This window comes from Lepus europaeus, chromosome 7 (assembly GCF_033115175.1).
Source record: "Lepus europaeus isolate LE1 chromosome 7, mLepTim1.pri, whole genome shotgun sequence".
Classification (NCBI taxonomy): Eukaryota; Metazoa; Chordata; class Mammalia; order Lagomorpha; family Leporidae; genus Lepus; species Lepus europaeus.
The window spans coordinates 90,702,434-90,720,909 of record NC_084833.1 but is presented as its reverse complement, the minus strand read 5'-3'; the positions used below and the strand labels follow the sequence as shown (position 1 = coordinate 90,720,909).

Sequence of the window (18,476 nt, the reverse complement as noted above, 5' to 3'; positions counted from 1 at the left end):
TCACCAAGGCTAAATTTTAGTAATAACCTGTGAATTGGTCTTTACTCCAACATTAAACTTTGTATATGCTATAAGATCATCTTGTTTCTCTTCCTCTGAGAAAGTAGCACCCTGACTGAGCTCCCTAAAGTTCCCAAGAAAAGTTCTCAAATCTTTAGTAGGTTATCCTCTATAATTAGGCATTATTACATAGCACTGCATAGGTACTGAAAGCACCAACCAATCTAATTTCTATCTGTTCCTCCATGATCATTTCAAAGTCCTTCTCAGTTTTCTTTCAGTCCTTCAAACTTTAACACATGCGTAATTATTCTCTCCATTTTCCTTGCTTAGCTAACAGCTACTCATTCCTCCCCAATCTGAATGTCTCTTCCTGCTGTGTTGACTACATAGTTTACTCTCTCGTACTACATCAGGTGCTTGTTCCTTGGTAAAATGATTCCATCACTTCAGTCATTTAGTAATTCATTCGATGACACTCCGCTCAGTGGCATGGCTTGTTCACTCCCATCTTTCCAGTACCTGCCAATGTCATGTACTTTCAACCTCCACATATTGTCAATGTGTCTCTATCCCCCATCCAACTGTAACTACCATGGAAATTCTATTTATTTAAAAAAAAAAAAAAAACTCTTAAAATTTATTGTCAATTCATTTAAAAGGGAGAGGGAAAAGAGTGTGCATGCATGAGAGAGAGATATTGATCTTGATTGATCTTCCGTTTCCTGGTTCATTTCCAAATGCCCACAATAGCCAGGGCTGTGCTAGGCGAGGCCAAACCCAGGAGCTGAGAATTCAGAGTCTTGCACACAGATGGTGGGAACCACAGTACTTGAGCCATCACCTGCTGTCTCCCAAGGTACACAATAGAAGGAAGCTAGAATCAGGAGCAGAGTCGAGACTCAACCCCAGGCATTCCAGTACAGGATGGGGTGTCCCAAATAGTGTCTGATTGTCCCTGAAATTCTACCCATATCTTTATGAATCTCTTCTCAATTCTGTCCCACTACAAACTCTTCCTCACCTATGAATTTAAATTGTACTTGTTTGGATTTCTTAGGTTCTTACGACACACTGTCCTGTGTTTTCTCTTTTTGCACTGAATTTAGCAATAAGGTAGTATTACAAGAAGAATTTATCATTCTTCCTGAGAATATAAAAAACAGTTCTTGGGGCTAGTGTTGTAGCATAGCTGGGAAAGCCACTGCCTATAATGCTGGCATCCTATTTGGGCGCCAGTTCATGTCCCAGCTGCTCCATTTCCAATCCAGCTCCCTGCTAATGTGCCTGAAAAAGGAGCAGAAGACGGCCCAAGTCCTTGGGTCCCTGCACCCACTTGGGAGACCCTGAAGAATCTCCTGGCTCCTGGCTTAGGGTCTAGCCTACCCTTGACCATTGCATCCATTTTGGGAGTGAACCAGCAGATGGAAGATCTACCCTCCCCTCCCCCCCACCCCGGTCTCTCTGTAACTCTGCCTTTCAAATAAATAAAATATATCTTTTTTAAAAATTCTCCATTTCTTTTTTGAGAGGGTATGCACGATTTTGCAAGGATACCTAGGAGAAAGATGGCAATATTTATTAGAAACTACTGCCAGGTTAGTTTGTGATACTCTGGTTTGCATACTGTAGCTCTCAACATAAAATAGTAACAAAAGTAGATTCACTTTTGACTCTACTGCAGTTTTGCTTGCAAAAGTCTTCCATAAATCTAAATATCTGAAATTCAATATGCTTGAATTTGTAAGCCCTAAACAATCTCTAGGAAAGTTCTGCCCACACTCCAATGAGACACAATGGAAAAAATTGCTATATACAAATTTGAGGAACCTTTAAATATTACTATCACTAACTTCTATCACTAACTTTTTTGTGGCTTCTAAACCAAATATGAGACAATATAAATGCACTTACTGGGGAAAAATAAAAGCAATTTATAATATAAGTTTTGAGAAAAGAAATAAGGTTTTCTTCTGGCCTCCAGAATCACAGTTTTACTCTTTGGGTAAAAATTGAGCTGATGGAATTGGTGTTGTGGCATAATGGGTTTAAGCCACTGCCTGCAACACCAGCATCTCATATGGGTACCTGTTTTGAGTACTGGCTGCTCCACTTCCAATCCAGTTCCCTGTTAATGCACCTGGGAAAGCAGCAGAAGATGGTCCAAGTGCTTGGTGCTCTTCACCTACATGGGAGATACTGATGAGGCTACTGGTTCTTGGCTTTGGCTGGCTCAGCCAGTCCCAGTCACTGAGGCCATTCGGGAAGTCAATCAGCAGAAGGAAGATATCTCTTTCTCTTATTCTTCCTTTCTAATAAATAAATCTTTAAAAAAAAAAAATTGAGCTGAAGCATGCAGCTCTGTCATAACCTGGAATTCTGTGATTTCTGTGTACAGACTCACAAGATAGAAACAAGGAATATTGTAAGTATACCAAAGAAAATTTGTTAGGCAAACAAATGCAAGAGTATTAGCAATCTCATTTCTTTTTTTCCCTTGACTTTTAAGTGTTCAGATTCTTCTGACAAACTACCAGAACATGTCGATGAGCCCAAAACCCTTGTAGATCACAGTGGGCAACATGAGAGACAGACGAACCTGATCTACATCTGAAGGGCTCGACTGGAATCTTGGCACTACTATTTACCTGCATTTTAGTCACCAGCACTGGTGTGCTCCAACTACTGTGCTCATTTCCCCTGTACTGTACCCTAATCATTTGCCTACATCCTCTCTTCTCTGAAGGTTTGGATTAAGAACCTGATCTGTTAAATAATGATTAGTCATGATCAAGTCACAATTTTTCTGATTTTTAGTTTGTGCTTCTATAAGTCATATATTTTTAAAAAAGGTGGAAAACACTTAGTTTAGAAGATTTTTAAGGGCCAGCACTGTGGGGCAGCAGGTTACAGCCCTGGCCTGAAGCACCGGCATCCCATATGGACTCCGGTTCTAGTCCCAGCTGTTCTTCTTTCAATCCAGCTCCCTGCTATGGCCTGGGATAGCAGCAGAAGATGGCCCAACTCCTTGGGCCCCTGCACCCGCATAGGAGACCCGGAAGAAGCTCCTGGCTTTGGATCGGCGCAGCTCTGGCCCTTGCGGCCATCTGGGGAGTGAACCAGCAGATGGAAGACCTCTCTGTCTCTACCTCTCTCTGTAACTGTCTTTCAAATAAATAAAATAAATCTTTAAAAAAAAGATTTTTATATTATACAGATATGAGATGATGAAGTCATCCATACCTGAAGTCATCCATACCTATCAAAATTATCCTCCAGTCTAAAATAGAAACTACAAAGCAGACTTCCAATAAAGTTTCTATGGTTTTAAATTTAAAGCATTCAAGAGCCTTCTACCTGTGAAGTCCCTGATTAACATCACCTGGTAACAAGTTAGAACGCAGACTATCAGATCCTATTCCCACTGAATCAGATCCACTAAGAATCTTCATTTTAACAAACCCTTAGGCAATTTCTCCATACATTACAAATTAAGAAGTACTGCTCCAGGCTGGCACTGTGGCATAGCAGGTAAAACCACCGCCTGCAGTGCCAGCATCACATATAAGGACTGGTTTGAGTCCCAGCTGCTCCAATTCCAATCCAGCTCTCTGCTGTGGCCTGGGAAAGCAGTGGAAGATGGCCCAAGTGCTTGGGCCCCTGCAGCTGCATGAGAGACCCAGAAGAAGCTCCTGACTCCTGGCTTCTGATGGGTACAGCTCCGGCCATTGTGGCCAATTGTGGAGTGAACCGGCATGTGGAAGACCTCTCTCTCTCTGCCTCTCTTCTCTCTGTGTAACTCTGACTTTCAAATAAATAAATAAATCTTAAAAAAAAAAAAAAAAAAGTACTGCTCTAGAATACAGAAGACTTTTATTAAACCTTTATTAGAATTACCACTAACTCAAACCTTACCAATATATAAAAATAAGATTCATAAGGTTACTCGGTTTGAAAACAAAACAATTTTGATACATCACAAATGAAATTAAGTATGATTTTAGCTTCACATCCAATTCGAAACAGTATATTTGTAGGAAAATTGTGAAGTGTTTGGATTCAGACAGACCTGGTTTCAAATTTTACATCCAATATTTATTAATGTTCTAACCTTGGGCAAATGCTTTAATGCTCATTTTCCTTACCTATATAATGGAGAGAAACACTCTCTCAAAGGATTGTTGACAGAGCTAAAAGAAAAGTTCTTGACACTGGGCATGTCGCATAGCAGGTGTTTAAAAACCAGTTCCCTACTCTTTCCTGAAATAGTTCTACCAGTTTGTTCTAATAATATATTTAAATTATTAAACTCATGTATTATATATACAAAGTAGCAGGATAAAATACAAGAAAATGAGATCAAATGACCAGACAACAAAAAACATGAAAAATCACAAGGAAAGAACCCTAGAAAAAAATTATTGGGGCTGGAGCTATAGCAGCATGGGTTAGGCTGCAGCTTACAGTGCGGGCATCCCCTACTTGAGCGCTGCTTTACATGCCAGCTGGTCTGCTTCCAATCTGACTTCCTACTAATGTGCCTGGGAGGCAGCAGATGATGGCCCTAGTACTTGGGCTCCTACCACCTATGTGGGAAACCGGAATTGAGTTTCTAGTTTCTGGCTTCAGCCTTGAAGGCCTGGCCCAGCCCAGGCTTTGTGGCTATTTTTGGGAGTGAATCAGCAAATGGAAGATTTCTCTCTGCCACTCTGCTTTCAAATAAATAAATCTCCCCCAATTTTTTTTTTAAAAAATCAGAAAAGGCATTATTTGTAATGGCATCCTTAAATTTTCAGAATTATTTCAGATTATCATGCAAAGGCAAGCCAAGGAAGACTCAGTCTTATCCCCTCACCACTCTACCACTAGTTATATGGTGCCAGGGATTTCAGGCCTCAGTGATCACTCTTACAATGCTACTTTTACCTTCCCTTTTCTTTTTCTTTCTTTTTTTTTTTGACAGGCAGAGTTAGAGAGAGAGAGAAAAGTCTTCCTTCCGTTGGTTCAATCCCCAATGGCCAACATGGCCAGCCAGCCAGCATGCTGCGCCTATCTGAAGCCAGAAGCCAGGTGCTTCTCCTGGTCTCCCATGCGGGTGCAGGGCCCAAGCACTTGGGCCATCCTCCACTGCCTTCCCGGGCCACAGCAGAGAGCTGGACTGGAAGAGGAGCAACCGGGACAGAATCCAGTGCCCCAACCAAGACTAGAACCTGGGGTGCCAGCGCCGCAGGCAGAGGATTAGCCAAGTGAGCTGCGGCACCGGCCACCTTCCCTTTCTCTTCATCAAATTTAATTTCCACTCAACTACTGAAACTCAGGTGAATCAAACCACTTAACACTTCCATCACCACCACCCTGGTCATCTTCTCCCCAAGTTACTGCAGCTATCTCCAAACTCATCCTCCTACTTTTAAAAACTTGCTCAGATGTCACTCCTTTGCTCCAACCCTTTAAGGACCTGTGTAATGTGACTTCCTTGCTACATTTCACTGACCATTCATTTACAGTGGGCTTTTCGCCATTCTCCAGACATGCCTCAGGACCTTTAAATTGTGTTATGCATGGAACTTTCCCCAGATATGTTCATGGCTCTCATCCTTAGTTCATTCAGCTGTCTGCTCGAAGGACATCAATCACAGAAGCCTGCAGTGAAGCAACTATCACAAGTATCACCTCCCTCCAGCCCCAGCCAATCACTCTGCCCCATACAAGTTTATTTTTCTTCTTTCCATTTTTAACTATCTGGAACATTGTGTATTTATTGATATTCAATATTCTCATGATTTTGAACGATGCCTGACACAAAGTAAGCATTCAGTGTTGGCTGTGGAAATAAATGAACCTCTGCTTCCTTAAAGGAATCTTCTCTACTCTCCCCATTATTGATCAATGTGCTGCTCCTATCTTCTCAGCACTCAAGATATACATCTGCTGTAGTATTTATTGTTACAATTACATAGAAAAGGTGTCCTAACTTGACTGGCCACCACATTGTTTGGTACAATGTAGGACATCTGATATTTTTTGAGTGAACGGTTTAGAAAGGAAAAAACAGAATTATTTCAAAGTAAAACTATGAAACTTTTAAGAATCATTCCTGTTTATAATTTTATAGATAATCTTCCTAAGAAGAAAGAAATATAGACTTAGAAAACCTTCTAATAGGGAATTCTTCAGACATTCTTCAGTGCATCATGAAACTTTTAGATTTTAACTTAATTAAACAGCTTAGTTTTTAGTAAATTTACTGAAGAAAACTAGCTGAAGCAAAACCAAATAGCACATTTAGACTTCAGACTGCCCAAATAAAGAAACTACCTTTCATTAAAACTTTAACATAAAGCAAGTTTCACCCCTCATTACACCTTATTAATATCAAAATGAATTATTATTTTGGAAAATTCTGATTGAGTATTGCAGATTTATTTCATTTCACTTATGTTGTCTATATATGGTAGTCTATGGATATTTTTAAAAATTAGCATCTTAATCTTTCACACAAATATTTTTCCTATGAGTCATAAAATTATTGTAGCAATAGAGTAACCAGAAGGATTTAGAAATCAGAGGGAAAGACAAAAATAGTATTTCAACATCTATTGAGAAGAAACAAAACAGACATTTAATTTGGTTCTTAAGTGTAAATACTTTAATCTCTTTTTCATTCTCTCTTAAGCTGAGCAGTTTCCAAAAATCCAAATAATCACTGAAGAAAAGTTGAACATGGACACTTCTATTTTTAAGTCTCACTATCTAATAACTCATTTTACTAACAGTGCTGATAGCAATGATACTTGTGAATTTTTCTTAATATATATAATTCATTAGGCAGAGGGAGTGAAGGAGACAGAGAGCCCCCATCTACTGGCTCACTCACCAAAAGCCTGCAGTGACTGAGGCTAGGCTTAGGCTGAACCAAGAAGCCGCTGGAAACTCAACCCAGATCTCCAATATGGATGGCAGGAATCTAATTTCTTGAATCATCACCTCTGACTCCCTAATCTGCATTAGCAGAAAGCGGGCACTCTGAAGTGGGACAAAAGCATCTCAACCAGCAACTGTCATCCTAACCATTACACCAAATGCCCACCCTCTTTATATCCTTTACCAGTGTTGTCTTACTCTTGGCAATTTGAATCCTTCTTTTCTTCTTCACTAGGTTCAATGTTAACACTAAAATCACAATAATTTTTGGTAATCAAAGGGAATTTTATTTCCCCTAATAATTAATTCACTTTTTTTATTTGTGCTCTAAGATCAGGTCAACAGAATTCAACAATATTGAGTTTCTATATATTTCTCCTTACTTCAGAAAGATAACCTATAAAATGACACAGAGCACAGGAAAAAGTTACCTATCTGGAATAATCCAGTACATAACTAAGTGTATGAACACAGTACTCTCCAACTCATTTGAGATCTAGCTAGGTATTGAGGATACCATGATTCTGAAATTGAAATAATCTTTTGAAAAACACAACACTCCAATTTGGCATTTGGCCTAGCAGTTAAGATGCCCGTGTTCCACACGGGAGCGCCTAGGTTGGATACCTGTCTCCAGCTCTGGTGCCTGACTCTTGTTTCCTGCTAATGCAGACCCTGGCAGGTAGCAGTGATGGCTCAAGTGATTGGGTTCCTGTCACACACATGGGAGACCTGGATTTAGTTCCCAGCATTAATCCCTGCCAGGGGCCATTGTGGGTGTCTGGGGAGTGAATTAGTTCATGGCGGTTCTCTCTGTCTCTGTCTCCCCAGCTCTCTCTCTCTCAAAAAAAAAGAAAATAACACTATTAAAAAAACAAACTGATTCAAAGCTACTGAAAAACAAAGTAAACATACACAACTCTTAAAATAAGTAACTTGGGTTTCTTTAAGGAGGGAATGAAGAAATGAATACTTTAAAAAGACTCAATGACCTGCATCTGACAGAAAGCTTATTGAGATAAACATATCCCACAAAAACAGCATAGTAATTTTTATATAAGTTTTTTTTGACAGGCAGAGTGGACAGTGAGAGAGAGACAGAGAGAAAGGTCTTCCTTTTTTTTGCCGTTGGTTCACCCTCCAATGGCCGCCGCGGTAGGCGCGCTGTGGCCGGCGCACCGTGCTGATCCGATGGCAGGAGCCAGGTGCTTCTCCTGGTCTCCCATGGGGTGCAGGGCCCAAGCACTTGGGCCATCCTCCACTGCACTCCCTGGCCACAGCAGAGAGCTGGCCTGGAAGAGGGGCAACCGGGACAGGATTGGTGCCCCGACCAGGACTAGAACCCAGTGTGCCAGCGCCGCAAGGCGGAGGATTAGCCTAGTGAGCTGCGGCGCCAGCCATAAGTTTTTTTTTGAAGATTTAAACAATTATGTTAAGAACTGATGCTGTGGCTTAGTGGGTAAAGCCACTGCCTGCAGCGAGGGCATCCCAAATGGGTGCCAGTTTGAGTCCTGGTTGTTCCACTTCCAATCCAGCTCCTTGCCAGAGTGCCTGGGAAAGCAGCAGAGGACAGCCTAGCTGCTTGGGCCCTGCACTCATGTTAAGAGACCTAGAAGAAGCTCCTGGCTTAGGATGGGGTCAGCTCCAGCCATTGTGGCCACTTGGGGAGGAGTGAACCAGCGGATGGAAGATCTCTCTGTCTCTCCCTCCCTCTTTCTCAGTAACTCTGCCTTTCAAATGAATAAATAAATCTTTAAAAGAAATATTGTAGGGTACGGCACCGTGGCACAGTAGGTTAATCCTCTGCCTGATGTGCCGGTATCCCATATGGGTGCCGGGTTCTAGTCCCAGCTGCCCCTCTTCCAATCCAGCTCTCTGCTATAGCCTGGGAAAGCAGTAGAGAATGGCCCAAGTCCTTGGGCCCCTGCATCCGCATGGGAGACCCGGAAGAAGCACCTGGCTCCTAGCTTTGGATCAGCGCAGCTCTGGCCATTGCGGCCATCTGGGGAGTGAACCAATGGAAAGAAGACCTTTCTTTCTGTCTCTCCCTCTCACTGTCTGTAACTCTAAGTTTCAAATAAATAAATAAAAATCTTTAAAAAAAAAAGGAAATATTTTAAATGAAGTAAATATAGCTATCTACTAACTATAAACTGTCTGATTTGTAAAAATGTTAATTACATTTATTTATTTATCTTTATACATGTAAGATACGATGCCAAACACTGAATACTGTTGATTTCAACTATGCGCCAAATGATGTGGATTGTCTCATTTAATCTCCAATATTCCTATGAGTTCCATGTTCCTATTATCATTGTTATCCCATTTTCAAAATGAAAAAAAAAAAAAGAAAAAAACCTGAAGCAAATATGGATACAGTAACTTTTCCAAAATCTCATAGGCAATAAGTGACAGCTGGAATTCAAACCCAGCTCTACCTGACTCCAAAAGCCCTTGGTTTTTTAGCCTTTATAATAAATAGTCTCCCCACCTCAAAGTGGAAAGTAGAACTTCAAAGTTTATGAACAACACACAAAGTAGGAACGAGCAACATGTAAAACCTATTGGTTTACAACTTCTCACACATCCTTATCCTCTGTGCTTTTTAACAAGAAAAAACTTCTACGGGGCAGCAGGTTAAGTCATGGCCCAAGATGCCAGCATCCCAAATCAAGTCTCTGCTGCTCCACTTTGGATTCAGCTCCCTGCTAATGTCGCTAGGGAAGCAGCAGAGGATCGCCCAGGTGCGTGAGCCTCTGACACTCATGTAGGAGACCAGAATGAAGTTCCAGCTCGTGACTTCAGCCTGGCCCAGCCCCGGCTGCTGCGCTGAAGCAGAGGATGGACGATCTTTTTCCCTCTGTGTCTCCCTCTCTCTCTCTCTGTAACTGCCTTTCAAATAAATAAAAAAATTATCAAAGCTTCACTTGTCATTTTTACGCTTTCTACCTATTCTCTACCTCTGTCATTTTTCTTAGTGACAATCTTTCTCATCTGGTTTTTTGTGCTCTGACAGAGATTACAGGAGTAACATAACAGGTAAACACTGAGGCACTTCTGTGTGACTCGTTTACTTGCATCTCAACACTTTTCCCCCACTGCTAAAGTGAAGATGTTTAGCATACTCTTTTTTTTTTTAACTTTTATTTAATGAATATAAATTTCCAAAGTACAGCTTATGGGTTACAATGGATTTTCCCCCCCATAACTTCCCTCCCACCCACAAACCTCCCCTCTCCCGTTCCCTCTCTCTTTCCATTCACATCAAGATTCATTTTCAATTCTCTTTATATACAGAAGATCAATTTAGTATATATTAAGTAAAGATTTCAACAGTTTGCACCCCCACAGAACATAAAGTGTAAAATGCTGTTTGAGTACTAGTTATAGCATTAAATCACAATGTATAGCACATTAAGGACAGAGATCCTACATGAGGAGTAAGTGCACAATGACTCCTGTTGTTGACTTAACAAATTGACACTCTTGTTTATGGCGTCAGCAATCACCCTAGGCTCTTGTCATGAGTTGCCAAAGCTATGGAAGCCTTTTGAGTTCACTGACTTTGATGATATTTAGACAAAGTCATAGTCAAAGTGGAAGTTCTCTCCTCCCTTCAGAGAAAGGTACCTCCTTTGATGACCTGTTCTTTCCACTGGGATCTCACTCACAGAGATCTTTCATTTAGTGTTTGGTTGTTTTTTTTTGTTTTTTTTTTTTTTTTTGGCCACAGTGTCTTGGCTTTCCATGCCTGAAATACTCTCATGGGCTTTTCAGCTTGATCCACATGCCTTAAGGGCTGATTCTGAGGCCAGAGTGCTGTTTAGGACATCTGCCATTCTATGAGTCTACTGTGTATCCCGCTTCCCATAGCATACTCTTTTTTTTTTTTTTTTTTTTTTTGATAGGAAGTCAGGTTTATTGAGTATGTACAAGGTTCACTCCCATGACCCAGTGGAGTCTGCAGACATTCCATACACACTTAGGACATCTAAACCCCCGGGATCATCTGGGCACCATTCCTGTTAGCTATTCAATGCTAAGGACAAGGCCTCAGGCTGCAGTCTTTCCCTTCCCCAGGCAAGCAACTGCTCGGGCTCCATGCAGCCCCAGACCATGCCTGGCTGAGAGCCTGCTCTGTACGTACAGCAGGAATGACAGCCACCCAGGGACCTCCCAGGGGTTAGCGACCACCCTGATGACCACACCCCCAACTGGCTGGCCGACTGCCTGTGCACCCTGGCGGCTGCTTACCACTCGATGACCAGTGGCCCCCAGGTCCTTGGGGTCTACTCAGGGTCACAGCGCACTGGCCACACCTGGCTGTTGACACTCCCATAGCATACTCTTTTAACATGCATAGCTTTTCACAATCAAGAGGGCACTTTCTAGACCTCTCTGCAGATATTTCCTAAGAATTCCATACTATTTTTCATAATAAGGAAATGAACTGCTGTGTTAGATTTGAGAATTAGAAAGCTAACTTGAAAGTGTGAAAATAATGAATACTATAAAAATTATCCATAGTAAGACATTTTGGCTTTGGGTTCTCATCAAATGTACGTTTTTAAAAAGCAGATAATGATTTGCTTAATATAATCAAGGTTTATGATTTCTAATGACTCTAAGTAGTTACCAGCCCTTTGACAAATAGTTATTTCTGAATCACCAGAGTATAATTCCTTAACTTTATTACTTTACAGATTAGCAATCTGTGAATTAATGTTAACTGCTATTAATTGTATCATACATAGCCAATTAAAGAAGTATTACTTTTCCCTCCCAAGTTCTTATTTCCTAATGTAAAACAGAAAAATCAGTAAGTATTTACCTAACTCTCAATGTGTAGAACTGTTTTATACAGATCCCAAGAATGTATCAAAAGATTAATGTATTATAAGCATAATATAACTTATTTATACAATAACTTTTAAAAGATAACTACTTCATGTTAAATCTAATGGACTGGGTTTTACATCTACATATGTAGATGTAGATGAAAGTATTTTTAAGTTCATGGGAAAATTAAAAGACAAATTTATTTTGGTACAAAAAACTTGAAATCCATGTTTTTTTGGTAATATGCATTTTCTGTGAACTTTTTGAAGGTCCCTCATGTAGGTGTGTGCCTACTTTAATGTGAAATAGTCATTACTTTATAGAATTATTCTATCTTCCTTTTTAAAATTTTGTCTATTCCACACCTGTCAGGTTCTTTCATAAACTTCATTGTCATTTACCTGCCAATTAAATTATAGTTGAAAAATATAATCTTTTTCATAGGATGTAGTGAATTCTATCTCTAAAACTTTTTCCAGGCATACCCTTTTTGGCAGTGATCTCTTAATCTGCCCAACTTCAAACCACAGGTCTGAAATCGGTCATTTCAACTTTATATTTTGAAAAAGGATTTGTAAAATCAAAACTAACTCTGATCGGTTTTGCTAAACATAGACTCAAAGAAACAAAACTTCATAAAATGTTGGAATTGGAAAGACTCTTTAACAGATCATCCAGTTCTGTCAACCACTAAAAAGTATGCAGAAAACAGCTTTGGGGAATCTGGAGACTATGTATTTTAAGGAAAACAAAGTTGGAGCAGAACACAAAGTTAAGACTTTGAATGAGGAGAATTTCTCCAACAGAGCGAAACTAGAAACTTCTTGTTAAATTAATTGGTGGTAAATGTGTAAATCAAGTTATCAATAAGGTGCTCCAAAAGAACTATGTAGCTTTCTCTTTTATCAGAAGGCTTCAGACTGGCATATTTGGAAGGTATTCCCTTCCAGGGTAAAACTGTGCCTATAGCCTGCTTGACCGCAGCAGTTTGCTATGACAGAAAAAGCCCTCAAAATTGATTTAAATGTCCTCACTGTCCTTCTTGCTTACTGACTCCAGGCCTTAAAAAATCCTTAAAATATCATTTTCCAAGCACAAAAGAGAACCATTTTGCTTCTTTTCTCAAGGAGATAAAGTTGCTTCTACATTCTGTACAATCCTTGACAGAGAACAAGAACATTTTCTCTTTAAACTATTTAGGAAATTGTGTTGTGCACCTCACTACAGATTTACTACACAGCCACTAAGCACCACAGCTACTTTTCAGACAGAGAAGCCTCTAGGCTGAAACCTAACAGGTCATTATAGCTATAATTTAAGTGAACATGAGGTATGTCAAGATTACAGTGCCTGTGAGATTCATTCCAAAGCATTTCAAAAGCATGTAGAAGTTCTCTGTTTATTCTTAAATACTCACTGAAATGGAAGACAACAAACTATCATGTGTAATTCAGAGTGAAAGACACAGTAGCATCATTACTTGATTTGACAGCTAAGCTTCCATTTATATTTTTATGATAAAATTCATAATAAACCAGGCTTTAGTTTGTCTGATTCTGAGAATTTTCATATACAGTCAAGATCCTCCGTATCCATGGGTTCTCCATCTGTGGATTCCAGCAACCACAGGTAGAAAATATTTGAGAGGAAAAAGAAAATCTGTATAGAACATGCACAGACTTTCTTTGTTTTCATTATTCCCTCAACAACCCTATGAGGGGTTATCAGTAATCTAGATGTGATTCCAAGAACACAAGAGGACTGTCAGGTTATATATTAATACAAAGATCTTCAAAAAGTTCATGGAAAATACATTTTATGGAAAAAACTGTGCATATATTTCAAATAAACTTTTACACCAAAATAGACTTATCTTCTAATTCCACCTTCCATGATTTTTTGAAGTATCCCAGACAATATCATTTTACATATATATAACAATATCAGTTTATATATATGATAATATCTATCTATCTGGAGGATCCTGACTATATATGAAAATTCCCATCTTTAGACTTTAGGTATGGGGTGGCAGGTTGTGGAGACATGTCCTGAAACCAACCTCCTAAAGATACCTGGGATATAAATAGGACTTATTACTATTATTATAAATACCCTACCCTACCATTTAACATTCTCCAATCTTTCTGGGGTGGCTTTTCCCACGCCTCCTCTGAACTTTCTACCCACAATCTTCTCTTCATACTTTCTTCCCCTCATTCCTAATTCTCCAGGCATACTTATTTTACTCCACTGAAACTGTTCCTGCCAAACCTGCCTCTTTATTAAATACAGCCCTCAGTCAGAATGCCTACTAATTTACATGCAGTACATAAAAACATGTCATATTTTACAAATGAGACAGAGTTATAATAAAACAGTCATTCCAAGCTGATATATACATATACTTTGACCTTAAACATAAATGAGCTGAAATTTTCTTTTCCTCAGGCCATTACCATCATACCATGTAACAGAAACAAATATTCAACCTTGACAGGTGCAAAATGCCTAATCTTATAGAATAAAGTTTAAATTAATGAGTTATAGGTATCAACTAAAATATTCATCAATATTTGCATAATGTTTTGCCTTTAAAATTTTTATGATTTAAATGTAATATCAGATACAAAACAATTCAGAGAATAAGTAAATGTTTTCCTATTTTATAAGTTAAAATGAAGATTTAATGAACTAATTTTTTAAAACGATTTTTTAATATCAATTACTTTGAAAGAGAGAAGGAGAGGGGAAAAAACAGAGAGAGAGAGAGAGATCTTCCATCTGTGGGTTCATTCCCCAGATGGCCAGCACTGGGCCAAGCAGAAACTAGGAGCCGTGAGCTTCTCTGGGGTCTCTCCCATGTTGGGGATAGGGGCCCAAGCACTTGGGCCATCTTCTGCTATTCTCCCAGGCCATTAGCAGTGAGTTGCATCAAAAGCGGAGCAACCAGGACACGAACTGGCACCCTTATGGGATTGGTCAATGTCACAGGCAGTGGTTTTACTGACTATACCACAATGCCAGCCCCATAATGAATTAATTTTTTTAAGAGTGTTTTAGTCAAGAAACTCTCCTGTCAACTAATTTTACCACCCTTCTCTCTGGCAACAGTCCTTTTCCAAAGGCTTAATAAAATCTATAGGTTTTTTTTTTTGACAGGTAGAGTTATAGACAGTGAGACAGAGAGAGAGAGAGACAGAGAGAAAGGTCTTCCTTCCGTTGGTTCACTCCCCAAATGGCCGTCACAATCCGAAGCCAGGAGCCAGGTTCTTCCTCCTGGTGTCCCATGCGGGTGCAGGGGGCCAAGCACTCGGGCCACCCTCTAATGCCCTCCTGGGCCACAGCAGAGAGCTGGACTAGAAGAGGAGCAACCGGGACTAGAACCCAGCACCCATATGGAATGCCGGCACCACAGGTGCCAGCCCAATAAAATCTATAGTGTAGCTATTAATATTTTCTTTGTTAGTTTTTGGACAGGAAAGATAGATGAGCTTGAAGGGGAATGTCATCAGAGTTACTAAAGCTCCCATTTTTCTGTGCTGCCATCTGTGCCCTGATCCAGGACATGCAGAGGCTGGTAAAGTGGGAAAGCAGAGGAGTTGTTAGAAATCCAACCCAAATGCTTCAATCCCTGATTCCAGGCATCAAGAAGGAATACCTTCTTCTAATACGGCCTTGAATCACTGAAAGAAAAAGAGAGTCAGACAGAATCTAACTGACAAGGGAAAAGAAAGAAACTAAACTTTCACTTAGTACCTAGTCTATAATAGAAATATAATAAATGCATAATAGTTTTATGCATATTATTTCTTTTAATATGTTCCTCTCTGTCATAAGGGACACTGTTCCTTCTTATTATGTAGATAAGGAAAACTTCAGATTCAAGTAAACTGCCAGATATGAGACAAAAAAAAAATATTTATATTCAGGTTTATCTTCCATGAAAGAGGTGGAGTTGTATTTAACCCATTTTGGATCTGGGAATAAGTTGTTCTCTGGGGTTTGTAAGTTACAGCTTTCCAGGCATTTTCAGGGTAGAATGAATATCTACTTTAAAAGAATACCATAGCTTGGCTTTCCATCCAAACCACAGAAGGAAAAAGGAAATTTCAAATCAAACACAAGAAAGCAGCAGAATAAAACAAAAGCAAAGGGGCCAGTGCTGTGGCATAGTGGGTAAAGCTGCCGCCTGCAGTGCTAGCATCCCAGATAGGAACCAGTTTGAATCCCGGCTGCTCCACTTCCAATCTAGCTCCCTGCTAATGCATCTGGGAAAGCAGCGAAAGATAGCCCAAGTGCTTGGGCCCCTACATCTACATGGGAGAAACAGAAGAAGCTCCTGGCTCCTGATCAGCCCAGCTCCAGCTGTTGTGGCCATCTGGGAGTGAACCAGCAGATGAAGAACTCTCCATCTCTCTTTCTGCCTCTGCCTCTCTGTAACTCTGCTTTCAAATAAATTAATACATCTTTAAAAAAAAAAAAAAAAAGAGCAAAACTAGAAATCTGAGATACTTCAGAACCAAAACTTGAAAAACAATCGGTTTAGGGGTCCGTACTGTAGTAAAGTAGGCTAAGCTTCTGCCTGCTGCGCCGGCATCCCATATTTGCACCGGTTCAAGTCTTGGCTGTTCCTCTTCCAATCCGGCTCTCTGCTATGGTCTGCAAAAGCAGAAGATGACCCAAGTGTTTGGGCCCCTGAACCCACATGGGAAACTTGGAAGAAGCTCCTGGCTTTGGATCGGGCCAGCTCCGGCCACTGCAACCATTTGGAGAGTGAATCAGCAGATAGAAGACCTTTCTCTCTGTCTATCCCTCTCTCTGTAACTCTACTTCTCAAATAAATAAATAAATAAAATCTTAAAAAAAAAAAAAATTGGTTTTCAGTTACTGGTCCTCTTATGCCTTAATAACTTAAACAAGGCTACAATATAGCATATGTTATTTTGAAATAAAGTATCTCCTATGTGAAATTGGATACAAAATTATCACTATTTCTCTAGTTGCCCTAAAAAGTATAATGACTGTTTTTCATAAAGCTTTATCAATGCATAAGCATCTGTGTGCTCTCATTACAGTGTCTCACCTGAGGCCGAGTTCATCATATTCTGTTGCACGGGTGGACTAGTGGGGGCTGTAACATTCATCTGAGAGAGCATGGCCTTCCTTGGGTCCTGCCATGTTGTTGTCTGATCGATGTGACTGAAATAAAATGATGCACTGCATTAGATAACAAATACCCAAATCTTAATAGGGTACATATGTGCAAAGGATGCGTAAAACAAGCTCTACATAAACATAAAGTCTGTCACCTCACTGCATCCACCCTTCCTCTCCAATATTTTTCACCACTAAGTCACTCAACTTTTACCTCTGAGACATAAAGTATAAGTACAGGATTTCAAAAAGTTATGTCTGGCATTTTAAGGGAAGGAAAACCATCTTCACCTAGTAGATGATTGTTACCCACTTCCAATTTAAAGATAAAATGTAGTTTTCAAGTTAGTAATTTAAAACAGTAGTCATATGACTAAAACTCATGATCCACAAGGGAATCGCCCACTTTTTCCCTCTGAGTTAAGGCAAAAGAACATAATTTTTAAGCCTTAAATCCCTTTTTATTAAAGATTTATTTATTTATTAGATTTTAGTATATGTGCTGCTGAAGCAAGCACATTATATATTTATTAGATTGATTTATTTATTTGAAAGGCAGAGTTACAGAGAGGCAGAGGGGAGGAAGAAGAGGAAAAGGAGGAGGGGGAGGAGGAGAGGGAGAGAGGGAGGAGGAGGGAGAGAGGGGGAGAGGGGAGAGAGGGAGAGAGGGAGGTCTTCCATCTGTTGGTTCATTCCCCAGATGGCCACAACAGCTGGAGCTGTGCCAATCTGAAGCCAGGAGCTTCTTCCCAGTCTCCCATGTGAGTGCAGGGGCCCAAGGACTTGGGCCATCTTCCACTGCTTTCCCAGGCTACAGCAGAGAGCTGGAATGGAAGTGGAGCAGCAGGGACTCAAACCTGCGCCATATGGGATGTCGGCACCGCAGGTGGCAGCTTTACCTGCTACACCAAAGCGCCAGCCCCAGATTTATTTATTTATTTGAGAGGCAGAGTTACCGACATAGAGAGGGAGAGACAAAGAGAGAGGTCACTCCCCAAATGGCTGCAATGGCTGGAGCTGGGCCAGTCAGAAGCCAGGAGCTTCCTTTGGATCTCCCACAGGGGCGCAGGGGCCCTAGCACTTGGGCCATCATCCACTGCTTTTCAAAGCCATCAGCAGGAAGCTACATTAGAAGTGGAGCAGCCCAGACTCGAACCAATGCCCATATGGGATGCCAGCACTGCATGGAGTGGCCTAACCTACTACAACACAGTGAAAGCACTTTTTAAAAAGCCTCCCACAAAATTCTTATTACAATATACAAGTATAATCAGAAGCCTAAAGAATTAAAAATTCCATCTATACGTTATTTTCTCCTGTGACCCAAATAACAAAATGTTCCTACACAAAGCCTTGCTGTAGAGTATTTTCTACATATTTTAAACTAATTGCATATAGATTTTATCATATATAAAAACAGAGATGAAAATAGCTAAAGATTCTATGAAACAAAGAGACAACAAAGTGGGCCAGCATTGTCACTCAGTGGGACAGGCCAGCATCAATCATCACTTCAAGTCCCAGCTACTCCACTTCTAATCCAGCTCCTTGCT

General features: G+C 40.2%; 1 protein-coding gene across 12 annotated transcripts in view; it reads right to left on the bottom strand.

Moving 5' to 3' along the window:
* The window catches only part of YAP1 (Yes1 associated transcriptional regulator), a 147,989-nt gene that overhangs the window by 61,522 nt on the left and 67,991 nt on the right, over positions 1-18,476 (bottom strand). For all 12 annotated transcript variants that reach the window (XM_062196918.1, XM_062196922.1, XM_062196920.1 and 9 more), the window contains exon 3: positions 16,853-16,968. In XM_062196918.1, coding sequence (XP_062052902.1) covers positions 16,853-16,968 — 116 coding nt within the window. The remainder of the gene's footprint in view (positions 1-16,852; positions 16,969-18,476) is intronic.